Raw genomic sequence first — 23,583 nt, 5'->3', positions numbered from 1 at the left:
CATCAATGATGCAACTTTGACATCAGCAATTTGCAGCCAAGTTGCCAGGGCACAGCTCTAACCCTGCCTACTGTGATTTCAGAATCATGCCTGCATGCTAAATGCAAATGCAGAATATTTCTGCAATGGATCAATAGTTCTAATAGGCATGGGGATGTACTGTGCAAGCAGAAGAGTGCTTCATCGAGTGAGGGGGTGTCACAGAAGCCAACAGCCTGAGCACCAGTGTAATGTTAAGGGTATGTCTGTCTCCCTCTTTGTTAAGGCTGAATTAAAGATTTTCACCTCTAACCCCATCAAAGCACCCTTATGGAAATAGCTGTTACTGAATCTGAGTAATCAATATAATGTTGGCATGTGCTAGACATGAAGAGCATTCCCTTAAAAGGACTCCATTACCTCGCCTCAGGCATGTCAGTCTTACTGTGTGGAACGCTGTGTGACGTCATTAGCTTCATTTTTCAATGTGTATTCACATTGGATTCTGATAACAGATCTCTATGTGACTGTGGCTCCTAGTGTCACTCAGTGACTGCTGTACGCAGCGTACGGCAAAGCATCTTCAAATCTTTCCTCTATTGTTATGAAAACCGACTGTGACGTTGAGAATTTTAATCAGTAGGCCATATTGAAGAGCGATATAAACCTACAATACTGTCAAGTTTTCCTTTTGTCAGTCAGGCATGGGAATATGCCACCTGGTGGCTGGAAAGGTCACAGACTGTTTTTTCTTTAATCTAACTCCACAATATGTGACGTAAGGCTACTGATGTTTTTATGTCACCATAGCAAAAGTGAGTACTTTTGCCTGGCCACTCCTTTCAGTGCGCGGGCAAACACCGTAAACGCTCTGACAGAGACCGTTCCGTCGCCAGCGTTAACGACACAACTTTAATATTTATCGCGCATGGCGAGCAATTACCTCAACCCCCCGGGCGAAGAATGGGAACGTTATACAGCGTTCACAGTGCAGACAGCGCAGTTATGAGGTTATGTAGGTTGTATAGTCGTGGTGTTAAGAAACACCTTATTTAAAGGGTATCGGTTTTAAACCTCGTCTCTGATTTTAACTGACTGAAAAAGGACAACTTTGAGACATCAGCGGAAAAATACAGGTATTGCTGTAAAATCAAAATATTATTGCGATGCGGTTCTATCAGAGCATGTATATGTTTCTAAAAGGCATAATAAAGTTAGATGTATGGCTGATTAACTCTATAAATCGACATTGTGCGCTGCATAAGTAATTTGCGTGCCACCGTTAAACCTGTCAGAATAAAAACAGATCGATTAGGCAACACAGCCGACAGTAAAAAAAAAAAAAAAAAGCAAAGACTGCAATGATATCTATAATTAATCGTTTTAGTTTCGGCAAAGTCTGTTGTCATAATACGTCTACTTCGCATGTAAAAATGATGACTAAAAAGACGCAGGCAGACGAATATTCGTAGAAGATTGTGTAGCCTCCTTGAAAAATTGCATGACATGATTTAACATCCCTAACTAGCGTTCGGTTACTCCGTGCATTTCAAGTCTTTTGGCAACCCTTCAAAGTATTTGGCAGGTTAATACAATGTATCTCTAAAGGCATGTTCCAATATAATCTCTGAATGCTATTCTAAAATTAATACCGAAGTATTTTCTGCTAAAGATAATTAAGAATGTGATTGTGCTTATGCAATGCTTAGAAGATTCTGTTGGTCTGTATGTTGCATCAACATTCTCTATCTAATTTAATTCATATAGTTTAACTTATCTCAACATAGAGAAACTGTAATTAACATCTGATTTTATCGATAATCATGACAAAAAGAAAACAGAACTGATTACCTGAACAGTATCTGAACAGATTAATGAAATTCCATCAGTTGGTAATGTCCATCAGTTAATTCAGATCTATTTCCCAATTAACCTCATTGCTCATCACTTAACTGATTTTAATTTGATTGAATGAGAAGACTAACCAGGGAAGATGAGAAAATTGGTTAGACAGTTTGAGAAGCTGATAATTCAACTTTCCAATCCTTGAAGCAATTTGCTTTTGTGCCCATCACTGATGTGTAGAGGTGTGACTGTAAGATTGCTGCCTCTGTTGCTTTCATCATGTGTGGCTGCATTCAATGCAACCAGGTTTCACACATTTCCAGCTTCTTCAAGTTGTTGTGTTCCTATAGAAAAGGAAATGGGCAGAAACAATTTCAGGTAGTGCAATCACAACCATTCTGTAGTTGATGGTAAAATCAATAGAAAGTGTTTTGAATTGGGGTGTTGTATTACTTCTGGAGTGCTGTGTGCTGTACATTGATACTTCAGTGTTATGCATTTACTGTGGTATTGATTTTGGCCAACTCTTTTACTGTACTTGCTGAAAATGACTATAGCAGACCCAAGGGAATTCAATTAGCTTAGGTACTGTCCGTGGTGCTAGATACCTAGGTGTTACTTTATTTTGGCTGGTTCTTTTGAAATGATTCTTTAACCTAAGTCTTTATTACATTGCAGATGGGCCTGTCCCTCTTTCTGTGTGAGTAGTGTTATGTGAAGCCAGGTGTCACCCCACCGTGCAGGTGGTGGGAAGGAGAAATGTTGCGCTCCATTGCCATGACAACAGGACTTGTCTTTGTAACCTGGCTCCTACTGGCAAGAACATGGGGCAGCCCCATTGTGCCAGTGCCCAGGACAGGTGAGAGGGAGCGTCTGGAGTCAGCCCACCCCAAACAGGGCATACTGAAACCCAGTGCCCAGCAGCGCCTGGAGGAGATCAATAATCTTGGTCTGGAAGGGGTGAAGGAAGGCAACAGAACCAGCAGCAGCAGAGCAAGACCTGTGTGGAGTTCCCTGAGGCAAGGCTTCAAACCTCAGGCAAAGACAATGGAGGTCTGGGATGAGCAGGACTCAGTGAGGGAGGGTGATGACGGACCCACGGAAGAGGCCAATGCCTCACGTGAGGCCATTGATGAGTATGCATATCCTGACTACAGGGGCAAGGGCTGCATGGATGAGACGGGGTTTATGTTTGCGATTGGAGAGAAGTTCACCCCGGGACCCTCCACATGCCCATGCCTGTGCACAGATGAGGGACCCATGTGTGACCAGCCTGAGTGTCCAAAGGTCCACCCTCGCTGCCTGCGCATAGACACCAGCCAGTGCTGTCCTCAGTGCAAGGAGAAGAAGAACTACTGTGAATTTCGAGGAAAGACCTATGCTTCACTAGAAGAGTTTAAGGTTAGGCCATATTACAATATAAATATTTAGTATTGATGCTTTTTTTCTTTATTATCTCTCACGTCAACAGTTCTTGTTTTTGTGTATTGTGTTCCATGAGTTATGGTTACGTGAATATGCAAAAATGCTAATTGGCATTATTCTGAGGTATTTTAAGTATACTATTATTAATCTAACATTAATTATATTACCATCCAGTGGTTTTATTTTGTGGCAGAAAAAATGCCATTCATTTTGGACCTTTGTTCCCTGGCTCTCTTCTCATCATATAACTGAATTGAATTTTTGTGCTCCAGTGGACTCTTCTGTGAAGTTGAAATAATCTAATATGTGCACAAAATATCTTGATTCTCTATTGATTGTAGGAGACCAAAAAATATTCTTTTTGTCTTTTTACCTTTTTTAGTGTCTGTCTCTATCATGGGATCCATCGACGTTTCTGAGCCTGTACCCTTTCCATGGGACTAGGCCCATAACAAGATAACATCATAGTTTTGCCTGTTGTTCTGTGAGCTTGAGGTGTTGAACTGTTATTTATAAATAAATGGTGACATACCAAAAAAAAAGCTAGCATATAGAAATAAGCTGCAGTGAAACTGTTTTGGTGTTGATCATTATAATGGTACTCACTGATTAGTTACAAGCCTCCTTCCGATGCACAACTTGTGTCATCAGGCGGGAAGCAGCAGCAGGTTTACAAATGATTCTTTTTAAACGGTGGCTCTGGCTCTGTCATGCTGCAGGAGAGCTATTTGTCTGTGCCTTGTGTAATTCCTTTGCCTGATCGTGTTCCTCATGCGAGTCTCTGCATTCCCTTTGGAGACCTGCACCACCACAGCTCTGCGGCAGGCAGAGACATTTGTTATCCCCAAAGTCAGCATTATCGCTGTTTACAAAGAGTGGGGAAGATTCAGGACTGGATTTAGCACTCCTTCTCGACTGAACCTAATGCATATGCAGGAGGCAACTGCAACAATTACAGTCAAGGTGGAGAGAACTAAGCCGAGCATAATGTACACGGAGGCCTACAGTGCTAGGCGCCTGGGGAGGCGGGCAGAGGACAGGTTACCATCATGTCTCAACATCTAGTTATGAATCTAGTCAGGCCTTAGACCTGTAGCCAGTTGCACAAATTTGCATAAGTAAATGCTGATTATTTAGGTAGGAATAGAGTGGCAGGCTGTCCTTTGTTTTGTCCAGTGGAGATACTCTCATGAGAGCTCAAACGAGAGGCAAGTGCTCTTTCTCACAAATGCTAATGGCTTACGAGCCTCATGGGCTCCCTAGAGACAAAAAGGAGGCCATGAGTGTAACTGTACAGTGTGCATTATGGCATCACACCATACCACATGAATGCATCAGCAAGCATATGCATGACTGAGAGCCTCTGCATTTACCATGCAGAAACATTAGTTTCTTCACCATGGAAGACCCAAACATATCCACTGCAAATGTCCGCATCTATATAAAAGATTCTTCATGCACATTTGTATTTGTGCATGCATGTACATGTGCATGTGTGTGTGCGTGTGTGTGAAGGTGTCTCCGTGTGAGAAGTGTCGGTGTGAGCCCAGTGGGGAGGTCCAGTGTTCCGTCTCGGCTTGTCCACAGACAGAATGTGTGGATCCAGAATATGAGCCTGACCAGTGCTGCCCAGTGTGCAAGAGCGGTGAGTCACCCCCTCCTCTCACTCTCTCCCTCTCTCTTTTTCTCACTCTCTTGCTCTCTTTCTCTTTCCCACTCTATCAATCTGGTTGTCTCCTTCTTTCTCTTCCATATATTCCTTAGTCTCTGCATCTCTAACACCCTTCCCCATTCTCTGTCTCTGTCTTTTTTAAAACTTTTTTTCTAAATCCCCTTCAGGTCACCCCCTCTCCTATAAGCAAAGTGAAAATCAGTTCACAGAAATGACTGCAGTGACTTGCCTGTAGTATGTTCAATTACCACCTCTCCCAGTTCCCCAGAAAGTCAGCATGATAGAAGTATATCTCTGTGCCACATGTGGGCTTTGCATGTGCTTCCATCTTAGTGGCCCTTTAACAGCCTGAAATGTCAAATTAAATGTGTGTGACATAAGCAGTAATGATTTTCCAACATTAAAATATTTTTAGTGAAATATCATAATGTAGTCACTGGGTCATTTTCCAGCAGGGATTGGTGAAGCAGGGAGGTTACTGTATGTCAATCTAAAATTGAACACTACTGATACGAATTGTTTTTTTGTTTTTTTTTTATAAAATAGAGTACAGCAAGTGACTGGCAAGCACAATTTGACCTGTATGACAATCACTTAATATATTCTTAACATACAAAGCAAAATAGAAATGTTTAGCTGACATATAATACACTGTAGAATTAGTGTTCACACTGTTCAGACTGTTCATCCTCTCACGTGAGATGCACAACAGACACATGCTGAAGTCATTGCCCCTTTGTTAAGTGTTTGTTTTGACCTGACGTGAAGTTTGACTCCAGCCTTGTTTTTACCTTTTTAAAGCAATTTCTTCAAAAATTGGCTTTTATTTAGTTTGGCCTGCTCAGTAGCATCTGCCCACAGTGCTAGGAGTCATGGCAGAAACCTACATGTTGTATTCCTCCATGTTTTTACATGTCTTTGTGCCTGTGGGAAATGTGTGGATAAGGAAACTAATGAAAAAACAATTCAAGGTAAATATATGAATGCATTATCCAGACTGTGGCTAGATCTGTGGGTTTATTTAGCATTTAGCTGAGATCTGATTTAAATGCACGCCAGGACACTCTAATATGTGGATTTGTGCTAATCAAATCTCAGTGCTAGCAAGATCCACCCTGAGAGTGCATGATATAAATGCATCCTGGCGTGACTGGATACACCAGGTAACCAAGTGTTATCCTGAATGTTATGTCAAAAGTATATTGTATGCCTTAACAAATTATTTTCATGGCAAGTTAACCAATATCAACATGTGAAATCATCATCTGTCCAGTAATCTCTCCTAGGGCAGATGTTTTTTCAACATCTATAGTTATATTTTGGGACAAACTTGAGTGACCCCAGAATTTCAAGTATGCAGTTACATGTAACAAAATTAATGATCAATATTACATTTAATAAAGCCTAGATATGTATGGATTACCACTGTTAAAGGCACTTTATTCACAAAGTCTCATTTGCTTTTTTCCCCCAATCATTTGGAATCTGTCAGTCCTCAAACCTATGGTTGAAAAATGCTGGATTTTTTTGTAAGATATTATTTCATTGGATGGCAATGAATAACTTGGATAGGGCCAGTATCTATAGATCCATTAAGCTTAAAATTTTCTTAATACAGTTTTCCATTATCAGCTCAGAGAGAATGGAGACAGCACTTGCACTAATGAACCAGTAGAGTTTCCCAGCCTGATTTATGGTAGTGAGATGAGGTGATTAACATAAACAGGTGTTTCAATGCTTGCTTTCACCAGCCCAAGGGCACTGATGATCAAACATTTCCACACAAAAACAACGTTCTCACCTCATTTGCCTGCAAAAACAGTAGAGTGGGCTGTTTAAAAGCCCTCGATCAGCTTTGAATAGAACATACTCAGATTTTTGTAGCACAGGGTTGGTAGCTGATGTGAAAGTAAAAAAGGAATAAAAAGATCTGAATTTGAACGAATCATATTTGAGTATGTTTGTGAATTTCAATAAAGTGGAATTTATTTTACTATGGATGTTTAGAATTTACAACGCTTGAATTTTATATGTTGAAATATCTGGCAGCTTTTATATTTAAATATTTTAACAGCTTAATACACAAGTTGTATTAATTTCACTTCCAAGAATTCAAAAATAATCTTTACTTTCTCACTATCAGGTTACTGAAATTCAATTTTAATTTCTATTTCAAAAGGGAATGAGAAGTCAAGAGTTTAACTTGTCAAGGAATATGGGACTTAATCAAACTCACTTCTATCCAGTCAAAAACTCAGCAGCTTTTCCAAAACACAGCCCAAATTTTAAGATGAGTCTCGACTGTAGAGTATGTACAACCCGTGCTTTTACATTTTACAATGCAGTTAACAGGACTGATAGTTATTTTAATAAATGCACTGTTTTTGTATAAGAAGAAACATTATAACAGTCATGAGTTAGCTACTTAGCTATGGTAGTTTTTAAAATATTCAGATTGCAAACTCTTTTGGATACCTGTCTTTGACAATCATGACTGAAAATTAAGGGTGCGCCATTATAGGACAAAACACAGAAATGGAAGGTCATAAGAACTTCTTCATGGTCACGTACAACATGCAACTCTGCAAAACTCTACCAGTAGAGCTTTTTCAACAGTTTTTAAATGCTTCATGAATGAAAGATGTTAGCATGTTTATGAGGTGAATAACTTCATGTTGCAAGTATGAATGCCACCCAGGGAAGGTCCAAGAAATATAAATGGAGATGGATATTTTACATGTTTTTCTTAATGCTAGGACCCAGGAATTTGGAGGTATTGGGGGGGAGGTGTTGAGTATTGAGCCATTTAAAAAGTCTATAAGTCTATGGAATACAAAGAACATCATTTCATGAAATAATCACCATTTATTGCTTAAGTTATAATAAATGGCAATAATTTATAATAACAATATATAATTTTGAAAGCATTAAGATTTTAAAGACACTAAGAGTCAAAATAGTGACCAAATTCTGAATTTTCATATAAAATTGACATGAGTCAAAAATACTATTTGCAAATTAGTAAAAATGCCTGTTTTTTGTTTTACCTGTGATATATTAAATGTATGTTCTCAAAAATTCTATAATGATATTCATAATAGGCTATAAATAATTTTGATTTTTTTTTTTGGTTTAAAAAATTCTATAACCAATATATATTAAGGACAATCTATTTCAGTATTATAACTTATAACTTTAAAACTTTTCCAGATGAGGCCTTTAGACAAGAGTCAAGGGGGGAACATAACAAAAGAATTTTAAGTTCTTGTTAAGATTTAATTTTCATTGAAAGTCATTGATGGAACATTAATTTTAAGAGAACAACTCTGTTCCAAGTAGCCTTGAAATCCAGGCAGTGCAATTTTACCTGGATGCCAAAACCACAATGGTGGAGCCAGAACTGTCCTTCTTGATGCATATCAGTTTTTTTTTCTTCTAGCAAACCACACCATTTGTCCCATCCTCTCCTCCAAACCCAGAAATATTTCTATTTTCATCATGTTTAAATATTGTCCCATAAATGATGAGATGTCTCACTTCCTTCCAATGTTCCTTTTTGTGAAAATGTCATAAAGGACTCAAGTTATCCTTAGCAGAACCGCATCTTTGGGTGACATTAAAACATCACATGTAATATATATGAATGTTTTTTTTTTCTTTTTCAAATTCTTAGTTCTAATAACCACACAGTTACAAATGTTATAAGCTGTGAACAAATATTGGGTTATATGAACTGGGTCAACAGATTACTCATTTTTGGCTTGTTAATTCAAGTTTAGATTTTATTTAGATTTGTGTGAACATGACAAACATGTCCCATTAGTCATGTTTGTACTTGTTACTTTTCCTCTCTTTTCCCCTTTCTTCCCTTTGTTTAATTGTGAACTTTAAACCAAATGATGAAAGTTAATGAGAAGACATGGAAAAGTTTTAAGAAACACCCAGGTTTTTATGTGCATTGGATAAATGGATCCACAGTGGACAACTAGCTGGTTGTTATACAGTCACAACATTGGCCATACCTAATCAGGTTTTTACCATAACCTGCTGTTAAACACTTCAAAAATGGCCGTGTTGGAAATGAGCTACCCGAAACAAAGGCACTGAATCTCTTTTATTGAAACTATTAAATTAATAACCCCAGAAAGGACAGACTCAGGTCATTAAGTAATTTCGTAGTATCCATTGTTGTTGCAATATTGCACAAAAAAGTGCAGCGGAAGTACTCCAAGAACAGTACTGATATACACTGGTCTACAAGGTTTTGTAAGTGGCTAGAAAAGATTTTCATTACACCCAAAACCTCTATCCTTGTTTCCCCTTTGGTCATTATTTTTAAAATTTGAATATGGGTGTCTAGTAAAATATAACTTTTTGTCTGAATCTTTGGGACTTAATAATTTGCATGAATTAATAATGTGAATTCATAACCACAGAATTCACTCCTAAACATTTTTTTAATTTATGCTTCATAAATTCAAACTAATTACATTCATAGTTTGGCATTCCTCACTTTCATTTTTCTGGACTGTGCCTTCTGAAGTGCTATTGGCTAATAAAATGTGCTGTTGGCAGCAGAAATAGAAAAAGCCTCTGTGTGTGTGTGTGTGTGTGTGTGTGTGTGTGTGTGTGTGTGTGTGTGTGTGTGCGCACGTGCGTCTGTGTTAAATAATTAGAACACATTACACTGTTTTAGGAAAGTTTTTTTTCTGAATTGGGGTAGTTTATAGGGAGCACGTCCAGGAGTTTGGGTCCTTGTGCTTACTCTCTGATGCTAACATATCATGGTATTGTCAATTGCATTCCCTCTTTAAGCCAAAAGAGGCAATGACTTTGGATATGAATTTCAGACTTGCCAGTGAAGGTTACACACTCTCAATTTACAGTAAATCTCATTTTTAATATGGATTGGAAGAATTTACACTCTCCCCTATATATTAGTTGCTAGTGTTTTAATATATATTCCACCTAATTCTAGTCCTCAAGTTGTATTGCCTCTGCCAGGTTTGATTAGGCTGTTTGTTTTATTTGAGATCCCTGTAAAATGCACTACATTTTGTGGTGTGACATGTTTGTTTCCTTGTGTGGCATGTGTTGTGAGCCATTGATGAATCGCGGGGAGAGCAAGGTAAGCATGGTGTCACCTATGTAATTCTTGCAGCAGGTGTCTGAAGTATAAAAACTGGTGCAGATGTAGTGGGAGAGGCAGACAGATGCCCTAACCCTCTGGGATTTTGCACACATCACAAGTACGACTTCAAAGGCTTTCCTCAGTGACACCATGAGAAGGGTCCTGGGTAAACTGGCTGTAACTGTGCACTCCTGATAATGATCACCTGTGGGCCACATCACAACCTTAGTGTTCAAAAACTGCTTGCTGAGAGTGTACTCATCCCCACATCCTTATGCTTGGCACAGTTCTCAGACAAGGCCAAGTGAGGATGATTGTTTAATCAGGACCATTAAGAGTCAGCTGATTGACTCTGTCGCTTTTCTTCAGCTACATGAAAGAGAACTCTCAGCTTGAGGCTTTTAGAAAAATGAGCCATCTGCTGAATGAAATGATAATAACTGTTGAAGAAAAGAAGAAATTGGAGGTGTCATCTTCATTTTGGACTCTATACTTGATATAAAATGGGAAGGCAGTGTGGAGAATCGGTATATAAATAGGATGCTAGCAGTTTTCTGGTAATCATAATCATACACTCAGTCGATGCAGTGCACACAGTGCCCAATGGGGGATGCAGTCTTCTCAGCATATCTTAGTTCCCACAGAAAACCTGCAACTCAAAGGCACCACATATCTATCATTTGTCCAAATTCATTAGGCCCATTTTATCATTTCTTCTGATTCATCCCTGGCCAGTGTGGACTAATCAGGAGTGAAGCTACCTAAAATGTAAGCCTGTTGCTTAAGACTGAAGGAAGACGTCATCACGACAGTGTAAGTTTCATCCTATTAGCCTAAATGTCATTAATTTTAAGTGGGTGTTAGGACATGAAAAGCACAAAGATTTCTCAAAGCAGTCTTTGGGATTGATGTCTCCATTTGTTGCTCATAAAGAGGGGAGGTTTAGGGCTTTTTCAGTGCTGCTGAATGGAGCATTATGTGCAGCGCCTGGGATCTGTTGTTGGGGCGATACGCCAGGAGACACTCAAGGAAGTGCCATGGGGGGGAGATGAAAGTGAGTGCTATTGCTAACATCCACCACAGGCAGTTGTTCATGAATATCAAAGAACATCTGCAAGCAGCAGCTTTGTTAGGAATCCAAAGGAAAGGGGAAAACACATTCATTTCTAGCATACAGGCTGCACTTTTAGTCAGTCATGACTGTTAGTAAATATGAGACATGGCATTAAACATTTTTTCATTAGAATTTTTTTTTCTTTATTATTTTTTTCTTTATTTATTTCAGCTGCGCCAGAAATGTCACTCAATGTTGGAAATCAAAGAAAGGGCAAACAAATTTGAGTAGTGAAGTAGGTGGTCACAATAGACATACAGCAAATTTTCAAGCATCACACGGTCACAAAAAAGATTATTATGCTGTCACACTTTTGGCACTGTGGCCACACGTGTACCCTAACTGGGGGCTTGCAGTGCAAACACTCTGCCAGCTTTTTATGAGGCTTGCTGCTTATTTCCCCGCTGTGCTCTCCGTCTTCATGACCCTGGTGCTTGCAGGCCATCACCTTGGCAACACACAGTAAAAACAGGCAGTCTTCTTGGAGGGCTTAGACACTGGGGTCGCAACTAATCTGAGGAGGTTGCAGCAAACAGTCCGAGTGAGAGCCAAAAGCATTTCGAACTGCTGTGGCAGCCAACAAGATGCAGTGCTATGGGAATGTGACTCCTGTGTTTGTAAAAGGAGTGAGCAGGTGAGAGGATGTATTCATGGAGGTCTGAGAAGAGCTATTCATGGCTCACTTTGAGAATTCAATTTTTAGAACTCAATTTATTTATCTCAAAAGCTACTTGTCATGATACACTATGTGTACATGTATGTATGTGTGTATATATATATATATATATATATATATATATATATATATATATATATATATAGAGAGAGAGAGAGAGAGAGAGAGAGAGAGAGAGAGAGAGAGAGAGAGAGAACTGTTGCAACTTGTAAGAACAAATAAACAAATTTTATTTCTGCCCAGCTCTGTGCTGCTTTTTATCATGTATGAAGCATAATTAATCAAAGGTTATTTGTGGCCTTAGCTAGTTATGAAGATAGAGAGAAAAGCTTGAGAATAATACCATTAGAAGTTTATGTCATTGACACATTCATTTCCTAATTTGGCTTTGAAATGTTTTGTTGGTCTACTATTATTGTTACTATTGCTTTTGTTTTTAATCAGTGGTATTGTGTGAAATATTTGCTAACTGACTAATATGAAAGAAATAGCCTAGTGTTCATCATGGCCAGAGTACACATATTTAACATGTTTCCTACAGTTGCCTTTAATCCAGATGGTTTAGTCTGGATTAGTGTTTTGAATGTTTGTTATAGATAATGACATAAAGACCATTAAAGACCATGTCATGGTTGTTTGTGCACACCAAAGATTTACTTTCTTAAAAAGTTAAAGAAGTTCAGAGTACCTGGAAATGCTTTGTTTCTGTTGTATAAGTCTGTCATGGTGAGTGTGCTCACATTCTCTATTACAACATGGTATGGCAGTCTAATTTATTTGGAGAAGAATCAGACTGCACCTTAGATTTCTGACCATCCTCTGTCATCATTATCTTCAATTTACAAGTCCTGCCTACAGCAGGATTTAAACACTACTATGGATCCTTCCTGCCCTTCTAGTGGTTCTACCCTCTGAGAAGAGGTTCAGAGAGATTAGGGCTAGGATAGAAGGAGCATTTTTCCAGAGGTTATTTCGTCCCTAAATAGTCATTTGAATTGACCGGATAAAGTCTACAGCAAAATATATGCTGCCTTCCTACCACAATTTGAAAGGTGTGTGTGGAATGGCACTGCATTTGTGTGCTGTTGGTTTGACATTTGGTGCTAACCTTAGTATGATTATGTTACTCTTTTAACTTTACTTAGAAATATATGGCCACATTTCAGAAGGTGTGCGCTTATTTTGTGTGTAATCTATAAGAAATATGTTTTTAACATATCTATTATAAGGATGTTATGTGACATTATGTTAAAGTAACATCAATAAAAAATTCCAAGCAGCCTAAGGCTGTAATGGCAAGTAAAGTAACCACCATTGCTTTGTCTTGCCGAATGGTATGCTGTCTGCCAGTTCACACAAAGTGATCTGTTACAGTGCTGCCAAACTGTGTAATTTACAATTGCTGTCAGTGGAAGTGCTGATGATGCAAGGGTCTGTGCTTGTGGCCTCTCTCACACACAGCAGACCGCAGACCGTAGCTAAATAACAAGTCTAAACTGAATTAAGCATGGACTCGTCTCATCGGGCAAGTTGTCAACCGCTGATTTTTTTATCCAGTTGTATTTTACTTCAAATTTTATTTTTAGCTCTAAAGATTACTGAGGTCCAGACCTCTGTGACCTCACTGCAGGCTACATTAAACTGACATAACTGGTAGGTAATGGAGCTACAAATATATCTTACTATCTACAAAAAAAAGAGTAGCCTAATAGGTTATGCAAATATCTCAATACTGGTCAGGTGTAGATGCAGCTTGAAACCGTCACCCAAATGGGAGACCTACTTCTACACTGCCAACAATGTAGGCTAAATTACAGGGCTAACAGGTGAACATTAGCCTGATCTCCTCCTGGTCAAACAAGCTCTGCTGCATCTGAGTCTTTGAAAAGAGTGGCACAGCAACTTTCCTAAAAGACACAATTATTTGCTAAATGTTGTTTTTTTCTACCCAAAAACAAATATTACAAATATTTATCCAGAATAAATATTCGCTGGTACACCTTGCTTTTACTGGGTTGGACTTGGTAATTAATTAATTCCTGTCTTAATTTTTTGTGGCATAGATTCAGCAGTGTGCTAGAAATATTTCTCCAAGATTTTAGCCTTTTCGACATTATAGCATCACATAGTTGCTGCAGATTTTTCAGCTGCACATCCATGATGCGAATCTCCCATTTTACCACATCCCAGATGTGTTCTATTGGATTGAGATCTTGTGATTGTGAACTCATTGTCATGTTCAAGAACATACTTTGACATGATCTGCAATTTGTGACATGGCACATTATCAGAAGATGAGTACTCTGTGGTCATAAAGGTATGGACATGGTCAGCAAGAATACTCACGTAGGCTGTGGCACTTAAATGATGTTTAATTGGTATTAAGGAGCCCAGAGTGTGTCAAGAAAATATCCCCAATACCATTACCTCACCACAACCAGTCTGTACTGTTCATACAAGCCAGGAAGTATCCATGCTTTCATGTTGTTTACCCCAAATTCTGACCCTACCATCAAATGTCACAGCCAAAATCAAGGTGCAACATTTTTCCAATCTTCTGTTCTCCAATTTTGGTAAGCCTGTGTGAACTGTAGAATCAGAGAGGGTGGTAAAGACTGTGTCTTAAGATTTCTGGTCATCCTCTGTCATCATTATCTTCAATTTACAAGTGCTGCCTACAGCAGGCTTTAAACATTACTATGGATCCTTCCCACCCTGGGTTTTCTCTTCTAATGGTCCTACCCCCTGGAAAGAGGTTCAGACAGATTAGGGCAAGGACTGAACATTTTAGAAGGGGCATTTTTCCAGAGGTTATTTGGTCCCTAAATAGTAATATGAATTTACCGGATAAAGGTGTATGTGGAATGGGAATGCATTTATGAGCTGTTGGTTGGACATTTGGTGCTAACCTTAGAACAATTATGTTACTCTTAATATGACTTAGAAATATTCGGCCGCATTTGAGAAGGTTGCAGTATCCTGCCAGAGCTGCCAAACTTGTCATGTGTCCTAATTCTTCTGGTAGCCTTTGATATAGTAAACCACAACATACTCCTCTCCATTTTCTCCAACCTCAGAGTGATTGGCTCTGCATGGCCTTCCTATTTGGAGTGCCAATCCTATCAGGTAGCATGGAGAGGATCCACTTCCAATCCATGTAGACTCTCCACTGGTGTCCCCCAGGGCTCAGGGCTAGGTCCCCTGCTGTTCTCTTTGTACACTCATTCTCTTAGCAGGACTTCTCCTTAAACTGCTATGCTGACACTCATCTTTCCCACCTTCCGACACTCAGAAAACCATTTGTATCTTTGCTTGCTTGGCTGACATCACTTTAGGGATGACAGATCACCACTTGAAGCTCAACCCCAGCAAGACCGAGCACCTGCACACCCTAGGAACCTCACCATACACTCACTGTTTCCTTCAAGAACTCCCTGGTCTTGCTGTCTGAAGCTGCACATAGCCTCAGCATAACTTTGGATGACCAGTTGACATTCTCGACTGATGTTTTAAATCTGGCATTTGCATGCAGGTTTCTCCTTTGCAACTTATGAAGGATTTGTTCCTTCCTTTCGTAGGAAGCTCTCCAGGGTCTTTGCTCAGTTTTGTGTCATCTCAAGGCTTGACTACTGCTACTCGCTACCTTCTGGTCTTCCTCTTTGGACCATCAGACGTCTACAATTGAACCAGAACACAGTAGCATAGCTGGTCTTCAATTGTCTGAAGTTTACAAATTACTCCACTGCTGCATTCCCTTAAGTGGCTTCCAATAGCTGCTCACATCAGATTTAGAACCTTGATGCTCACCTTACCAAGAATGGACCGTCCCCTCCCTACATGATGACAATGGTCAAAGCCCAAGGAACATTTGGGCTGAAGAAGTGTGGTCAGCTGATAGCAAAAGGAGAAAAAGCAATCAGGACGGGGGAATTGAGGTTCTACAAGGCTGTATAACAGACCTGCAGGACACCTAAAAACACCTAGGGATTCTCTAACCACTTGGACCCCATGAGGCAGAAATGAGAAGGATAGCATCATCCAAATACCACCATAAGGTAAGGTCTTCAAGAGTTAGTTGAATAAGAATAATAAGATAAAATCCATAAGAATATATACCCTGCCAGTTATAACATACCCAGCAGTCACAATAAGATGGCCAAGAGAAGAACTGCAAAAAACTGCCACTGGAAAAATACCTGGGACTCAAATAAGAAATAGAGACAATGTGGAAAGTTAACCAATGTCCCAGTGGCAATAGGACTATAACCTCTAAGATGGAGGAGTGGCTCCAACAGATACCAGGAATGACAACATCAGTCTCAGTCCAGAAAAACACAGCCCTAGGAGCAGCAAAAATACTACACTTCATGCTCAAATTCATAAGCCTCTGGTTGAAGCATGAGGAAAAAGATATGACCAGCCACTAGAAGGGTGAGACTATATGAGTTTTCCTAATTTCATTGCTGCCATAGCAACAACTGGCAATGCAAACAGACATGTAATTAATGCAATGTCCATTAGTATTAAAATGCCTTGCCACTGGAAATGATAAATACTTAATTCTGATGGTCTGAACATGTTCAACAAACCGAGCAGCAGGCCTTCTCTTGGTTTCTCAACTGTAAAGCTGATTACATCTCTTGCAAGTACTACAGTAGTCTCCAGCAGTAATGCATGAGGAGGAATGGGTGATGACAGTTGATCCTTTTGTGCCAGTTATTTTAGTGGTTAAAATAACTGATCAAATTTAGAATTTTAGAATCCTATGGAAAGAATGTTATGATTTAAACATCTGCATTTTCTAATATAAACTGGTTCCATCTCCTACAAATTCAGGAGCAATTTGCTTGCACAGCTGATGAATGACCTCTGTCTGAATTATATATATATATTTCATAAGAACTCTCCTTACACAACTGATGAAGGACCTCTGTTTTTTTGTACTTCACTGCAGTCTCTCTCTCTGTACTCTCTGTTGCATACTGCATACTGAGTTACAGGGACAAACATTATTTTATTATCCTGACTGCTTTTAAATTATAATTGCTGAAGATTCAATGAAGCATGTGAGTTTTAATTATAATGGCATAATCAATAATCAGTGCTTTAGTGAAACTCTGGCTCTGTTTCCATCTACTCGCACTGCTGAAAAGGGAATGAAAGTTCTTTCCCCCTGAGCACTTATACAAAGCAAGGACATTTAGCTGGTTTTATAATGCATATTTATTAAAGAACTGCATTAGAGAGAGATCTTTTCTCTGCTTCTCAGGGCAGTGTCCATTTATGAAGCTTTGGGCTTTCTTTAAGAGCATCATCTCTAATGAGATATAAAAGATGATGCCATTTTCAGGATTCAAGCTTTGCTCCACCTGTACTCTTTATCTCAATTACCACTGAAGCATAGGGGAAGAAATGCATCCCTGAATAGAATGAAGAGTATTTAATGGCATTCCCCTTTCAGTTTAGCCCCTACACCACTGCTTTGATACTTAGAGAGGATAAGGGCTTGGATTATGCAACTCTTTCAGCAGTTTGAAAAATGAAACACAAGGATGCCAGCACCACTCAGTTTATATTTGGGGCCTGGCACCTTTCCTCTCCATCCTTTTGCTTCTTTTCCTCTCCTCATCTTTATCACAAATGTTGGTGCTAATATGAAAAAATCCTGTTACAAAATAATTAAAGAACATACAGCAGTCATGTTAATGAAGGTGCCAAGCCATGGGGTAATCTGAGATGATAAATGGTGTTGATGAATCAGGCATGACAGTGGCATTTCCATACACAGACTCTGTATTCAGGAGGGAGTCTGAAATGCTCAGACTGAGATCATTATAAATACAACTGTGCTGATGTTTTGACAGCATCAACCAAATATTCATGCAGATTGATGCACCTAGACCTACCCATGTGGGCCCCTTCTGTTGACGATAATGCTTTTGTAGAGGCTCAGAACAAAAACATAAGGTCTGGTGCATCTTGTTTGCCAAAAAAAAGAACTGAGACAATTAAAATGTCTTTTGCTATTTGGTGAATGATATGTCATAATTTGAAGGAAAATTTCATCTGTGCTTGATGTTTTAACTGAAAAGGTTGATGTAGCATGTAGAAAATGGCAGCACATGTGCTAGTTCCCTTAATGACTCATTTCAGCCTTTTGATCGGGCTCTGTAGAAAGTCATGGGGGGTATCACAGCCAATCTACACTGGGCACTAAGTAGGGAAAGACTGCCTGCCTTCAAAATCATCTTTTAGACTTCACTGGTAGCTGGAGGTGTTCATACAATTTCTACATTTAGAATATTTAGACAAGACTATACCTTGCATAATGATATTTCTATATTTCTTCATGGGTTTGTACATTTCTTTATGGGATTTCAACATATTATGTGAAATATATATTACATTAATTTCAAGTAGTGTTTCTTATTGTATTTGATGACATAATGGAATTGGATATATTGTGCATGTTTATTGCAAACATAGGGAATTAGTATTATTTCATACCAAGCAGCATTCACCAATTTTCTTGTTAGCATATAAAACTGAATTTCAATTAATAGTGAGAACACGACTTGTGAGCTGTTGATTTCATTTTGAGACCAATATATCAATTATTTAAAAGTATTGGAAAGGCTGTAGCAATGGCATATTTTAAAAATACATGAAATGAAAGACTTAGGCATATACTCAACTTCTATAATTAGTAGTAATGTACAAAACTGCAATTGTACTTCTCAACTACACATTTCTTGTAATTTGATGGATGGTGGTCATTAGATTTCACAACTATTAATTCTTTACACCTTGAAATGAATCCCTTTTCAGCAATTATCTTTGCCCTTACATTATGATATGCTTATGTTTTATTTAAAGCCAAAGGCAGGCATCTCCAGTGTCTGTCCATAAAATTTTGTCATGTAATAGTTCTCATTTGAGATTACTTGTTCCATGTTGATTCCTGTCTGTTGGGGGTTACACTGAAGTGCAGCACAGAGAAGCTGGAGACAATTGAGATTATTCAGGTTCCATTTACCTTTGTGTCCTGCTTTTGATAAAGTACAGCAGATGATGGAGAAGAATGAATGGTAGACTATAAACCATTTGAATATGTATGACCATTTCAGTCCTAAGGTACTGCAAAAATTTCACAAACAGCTCAAGCCTAAAGAGAAGGGATAGAATGTCATAAGCCATCCTGCTTCTGCACAGGCCAGACTTTCAGTCAAGTACATTCTACCATTGTCTAAGACCCCTACCTGCCATTCTGTCCCCTCTGTGCAATCAGGGCCGAACTGTTACGCGGACATGGCCGTGATCCCAGCAGGCCGTGAGGTGAAGATTGATGACTGTACCATCTGCTACTGCACCTACGAGGAAGGCACCTGGCGCATCGAACGGCAGGCCACCTGCAGCAGGAACGAGTGCCAGCCCAGCTAAGGCAGCCAGAACTTACAGCAGCCCCCAGCCTTCACCTAGACAGCTGTCAGTGAGGATGGCCCAGCCCAACAGGGCCCTGAAACAGCCCAGCACAGCAGCTCCAAGCCTGGTGCAGGCTTCCAGCACGCCAGCATTATAGTGGGGTTACGTCTGTTGTGAGCTGGTTGTGACAGCTCGTGACAATATGACCTCAGACTGTCAAAGAGCATGTAGCACAGGCAATTATTTAGCCTTGGGATGGAGGCCAGGGTGCATAATGCTACATTCCTCATGCTGTGCCATGAAAAGTGCCATGTTTATGATAGTGCTAGATACATATGTTTTAGTTCAAGGGGCATGGGGATAGATAGCTATATTACTACATGAAATTTCTATTGAGATTTATAAGAAGTAATAAAGGATATTTATTTATGTATGTATTGCTAAACTCTACAAAGCCAAGAGGTGAATATCTGATTTACAGTTAAATATTTTTTATAGTAACTGTATTTTGATATGCGGTCATGAATCTTACAGGGTCAGACTCATTAGAATGTATGTAGAGTAAGCAGCTGTCACTGTGGATGAAGGCAAAGCACTGTCAGACATCAGGAAGACAAGCTGTACTCAACAGTCACTCACAATGTCAGACACACTTCAGTATGTTCCACGGCTCAGTTAATGTGTGGACCATTTAGGCAAATCAGAGGGGAAAAAAGCAGCTTACGGATGTTTGTATCTTAGTTTTTTGTTGTGCTCGAAACTCAAGTGAATTTTAAAAAGAATTGTTACTGTATTCGTGTTTACATGTTTCAAATAAAACAAGTTACACTGCACCCTAAAGCTTTAGATACTGCTCTTAAACACCGATTAAGATTAGGAAGTCTTTATTGTCATCATACTGGCTTACAATAAAATTTTGATTAATTCGGGATAATTTCCCAGTTTTTGCATTTTTAAAGACAGAGCCATGCTCAAATTTTCAGGCTGAGAGCTTGGGAACAAAATAAAACCCTTGGTTCAAAGTGCTGTGTGACAAACTACAGTGAGTTATGGGATATAATTGTCTCTGTAGAATTATTTTACAAGTCAGTCTTTAAATTTATGATTACACCAGTAATTGGATGATGGCAAAAAGACCCTGTATGTCAGAGTAGCTTTCACACATACATAGCCTTCTCATGAAATTCTGTAAATTATTTGGTGTATTTTGAAGGATGACAACTCAGATGTTTGCTGTCAGAATATTGACAAATGAGTTAAAAGGATTCAAACCTATTTAACATTGGGTACACTTCACTTTTAATGTGAGTAGTAAAACAACATGCCTCAACAGCAGGTGGTGTGATATTAAAAGATTATGAATTACATTCATCACAGGAGTAATTAATTAAACGCCATCATAGCATATGTCACCTCTTAGCTTCAGCCGGTTCTAATACTATAAAACCCTTATTACTGTGTCCTATGCACAGATAATGTATTTTTGCCAGTGAGTATTTCTTGTGATTAAATCCTTATCATCTATAAATAAGTCATACATTACCTCTGGGAGGTCTTATGTTATATCACCTACTAGTGACAGTAACAAACTCAAACAGCTGAAATTGCTTTCATTATAAAATAATATATAACTGAGTCATATTTGCTAATACATAAAAAACTTATAATGAATTAAGGCTGTTTGGTGTCATTACATACAGATTTTAAATTAATTAGCAAGATAATTTTCTTTTATTTTTTTGTATAATGAACATTTTTTGTAGTCTGAACAGTTTCTTTTTTTGATCCTGGGTTGCCGGACATCCTGCATAACCCTCCAGTAGTAAGTCATGCCATGGGGCCCATCTTGAGGACTGTAGGAAATAGGAATGCTGATGCATAAGAATATGAAATATTCCTTGCTGGAGAATATGGGTTAGCTTTCCCTGCAGGCTAATAATATAAAATTAACCTCATAATCCGACTAATACTAATATTAAAAAAAAACTTAAAACAAATTATAAACAACCATATACACATTTAAAGTGGAACTGAATAATCTGAGACTTAAATTTCTGACAGAAAGAGGTGGTGTACTATTTTTATAATCCACACCTGCCACCTGCCCCATCCCTCACCTGCTGACCACCCTATTTTCTACTAGGTCTACTCCTTAGTCCTCTGCCCGTTCTGCTCCCTCACCTTCTACTTGTCCTTTTTTTCCAGGTCCCTGCCTGGCTGTCCATTCAGTTCCTCGTCCCACTGCCTTTGCAGCAGCCTAGGCCCCTGTCTACCCAAACCTGCATTCAATCTTCTGCCCATTCTTCGATCTGTTCCCTTCCCAGGTCCGTTTCCTGTCCCAGCTACTGTCTCAGCTCCTGCTCCCATCTTGTCTCTTGTCTCTCTGTCTCTGACTACATTTATCTTGTATCTGTCATCATTTGTCGTTTTGGGCTTTGTTGTTGTTGTTGTTGGGGGGTGGGGGGCAGAGGGGATGTCTGCAACAGTTATCCTCTTTGGGGTCATGGTTCTTATGGCACTAAGAGCCATGTGGTTTTGTTTTTGCTTCATTTTCCAACCTTGTCTTGTGTTTTGTATATATCTGCCATTCCATGGTTTCATCTGTGTCTAACTTCCCCAAATTTGATGAAATATTTATACCTGGCTTCCTGTCTTGACTTGTTGGTCAATGTTTAATCTCATCAGTGCTATGTTGTTTGTTTGTGTTCTTTGTACTGGCACTTTTACTATGTTTTCTGTTTGTTTCCCTGGCTTATGGCTACATGACCTTGAACTGTTTTAAGGGTAATGATTTTGGATTTGCCCTCACATCTCTCATTTACACAAATGTGTCCTGCCTCATCTTGCTAAGCATTACCTTAATGTTATTTTATCCAAAGATCTCCTGTGATGTTCATCTGGCACCTTAATATGCAGGAGTTGTTAGTATGTTTTTTGTTGTTTCATTGCTGATGACTGTTATGGCAACTTTAAATCCCATTTCCTTTCCTGGACAAGACATTTTGCTATTGTCTATTTAAATAGATACTTGTAACAAATTGCTGCAGTTGGGGTGCATATAAACAGTTTATTTGGAATCCTGAGTGGAAACAAATTTCTATGCCTGTAAACTGTTTCAAAATCGGGTTATATGCAATTATTTGTCTTCTTACTATTCTCATGACATACTTAGTACTACTTTCAAATGAGTGTCTAAGGTTTTAGACACACTTTACTGTTATAGATGAACATCCCCTGACCACTGAACGTCTTGACGAAAATGTTTGATGTGCTGAGATAGAATAAAGCACCCGTGTGCTCTTAAATTTCACATAAGGTAACATATTTAATTTAAAAAAAAGAATAATTACACAAAGACCAAAATATCTTGCATCATTTTATCAACAATTATAGTCATTACGAGGAGAAATCATAGAAGCCAGCTGATGGGACCAAGAGAAAACTTTGAATTGATTAAAATAATTTTCAGTGTAACATTAATGAATTTAGCCTAGAATAGTTAGTTAGTTAATGTTAATGTTAGCTAACAGCTATTCAAATTCATGCTAATCAGATAACACAATTTTAGTACATTGTCCTTAGCTTTGATCCACATCACCCTAAAAAAATTATCACTTTACCATGTAACTGAATAATCAGCACATGATTCATTTGTTATTAAGCATTATACTTACACTTGAATACATCTGTGTTGGCATCTACCATTTTGTATTGTTAAGTTTGGCTTCAGAAACAATGTCTCCCATGATGTTAGCATCACAGGGTTGAATAGTGTCTAGTTCAAATTTGCACCCGGCATATTATATAATCCGGGTACTTATCGATTACTAACTGTGAAAACTAGGATTTCAGACACACTAACCAGCCCAGAAGTACTATTTTAGAAAACTATTTAGTATAGAAGTATTCGATTTTACCTCTTTTTGTCCCTTCCCTTCTGTCTGCCTTTCTCTATCTACATGCTTCTTTGGCCATCAAATAAGTAAGACTGGATTGGGAACTTAAATTCACTGATAGCCTCTTGTAGGCTATGATACCCTGACACATGTATATAATTGCCATTGAATTATTTTACTATCTTTCATGCTCACCGCGCCTCTTTCTTACTGCCCCCAGCTTCCACGCCTTACTCTGTTCCTGTTCTGAGACTGTACCAGACACCAGCCAATAACAGAGGAGCAAAGCAGGGTGAAATTGTGCAGCACTATCCAATAAGTCCAGCCATATATAAAAATCCAGACTATAGGTTTATGTTTTAGATAACAGTCCTAAGGCATATTATTCACTAACTATGATGAATTATTTATTGGTTGTATTGA

The 23,583-nt window shown here is 38.7% G+C and overlaps 1 protein-coding gene across 1 annotated transcript; it reads left to right on the top strand.

Moving 5' to 3' along the window:
• The first annotated feature begins 840 nt into the window (after nucleotides 1-840).
• On the top strand, nucleotides 841-20,160 carry vwc2 (von Willebrand factor C domain containing 2). The gene is made up of 4 exons (XM_027021360.2): nucleotides 841-1,115; nucleotides 2,503-3,225; nucleotides 4,765-4,894; nucleotides 19,131-20,160. The coding sequence occupies exons 2-4, from the start codon at nucleotides 2,584-2,586 to the stop codon at nucleotides 19,280-19,282; spliced, it is 924 nt and encodes a 307-aa protein (XP_026877161.1). The 5' UTR covers nucleotides 841-1,115; nucleotides 2,503-2,583; the 3' UTR covers nucleotides 19,283-20,160.
• The last annotated feature ends 3,423 nt before the right edge of the window (nucleotides 20,161-23,583 follow it).

The sequence above is a fragment of the Electrophorus electricus genome, chromosome 11 (assembly GCF_013358815.1).
Source record: "Electrophorus electricus isolate fEleEle1 chromosome 11, fEleEle1.pri, whole genome shotgun sequence".
Lineage (NCBI taxonomy): Eukaryota > Metazoa > Chordata > Actinopteri > Gymnotiformes > Gymnotidae > Electrophorus > Electrophorus electricus.
Note: the sequence above shows the minus strand (reverse complement) of the source record. Positions and strands in the feature narration are given on the sequence as shown.

Coding starts and splice junctions, on each gene's coding strand:
- vwc2 (XM_027021360.2), top strand. CDS start 2,584: ATGTTGCGCTCCATTGCCATGACAACAGGACTTGTCTTTGTAACCTGG. Junction 3,226..4,764: donor CTTCACTAGAAGAGTTTAAG/GTTAGGCCATAT, acceptor GTGTGTGTGAAG/GTGTCTCCGTGTGAGAAGTG. Junction 4,895..19,130: donor CTGCCCAGTGTGCAAGAGCG/GTGAGTCACCCC, acceptor CTGTGCAATCAG/GGCCGAACTGTTACGCGGAC.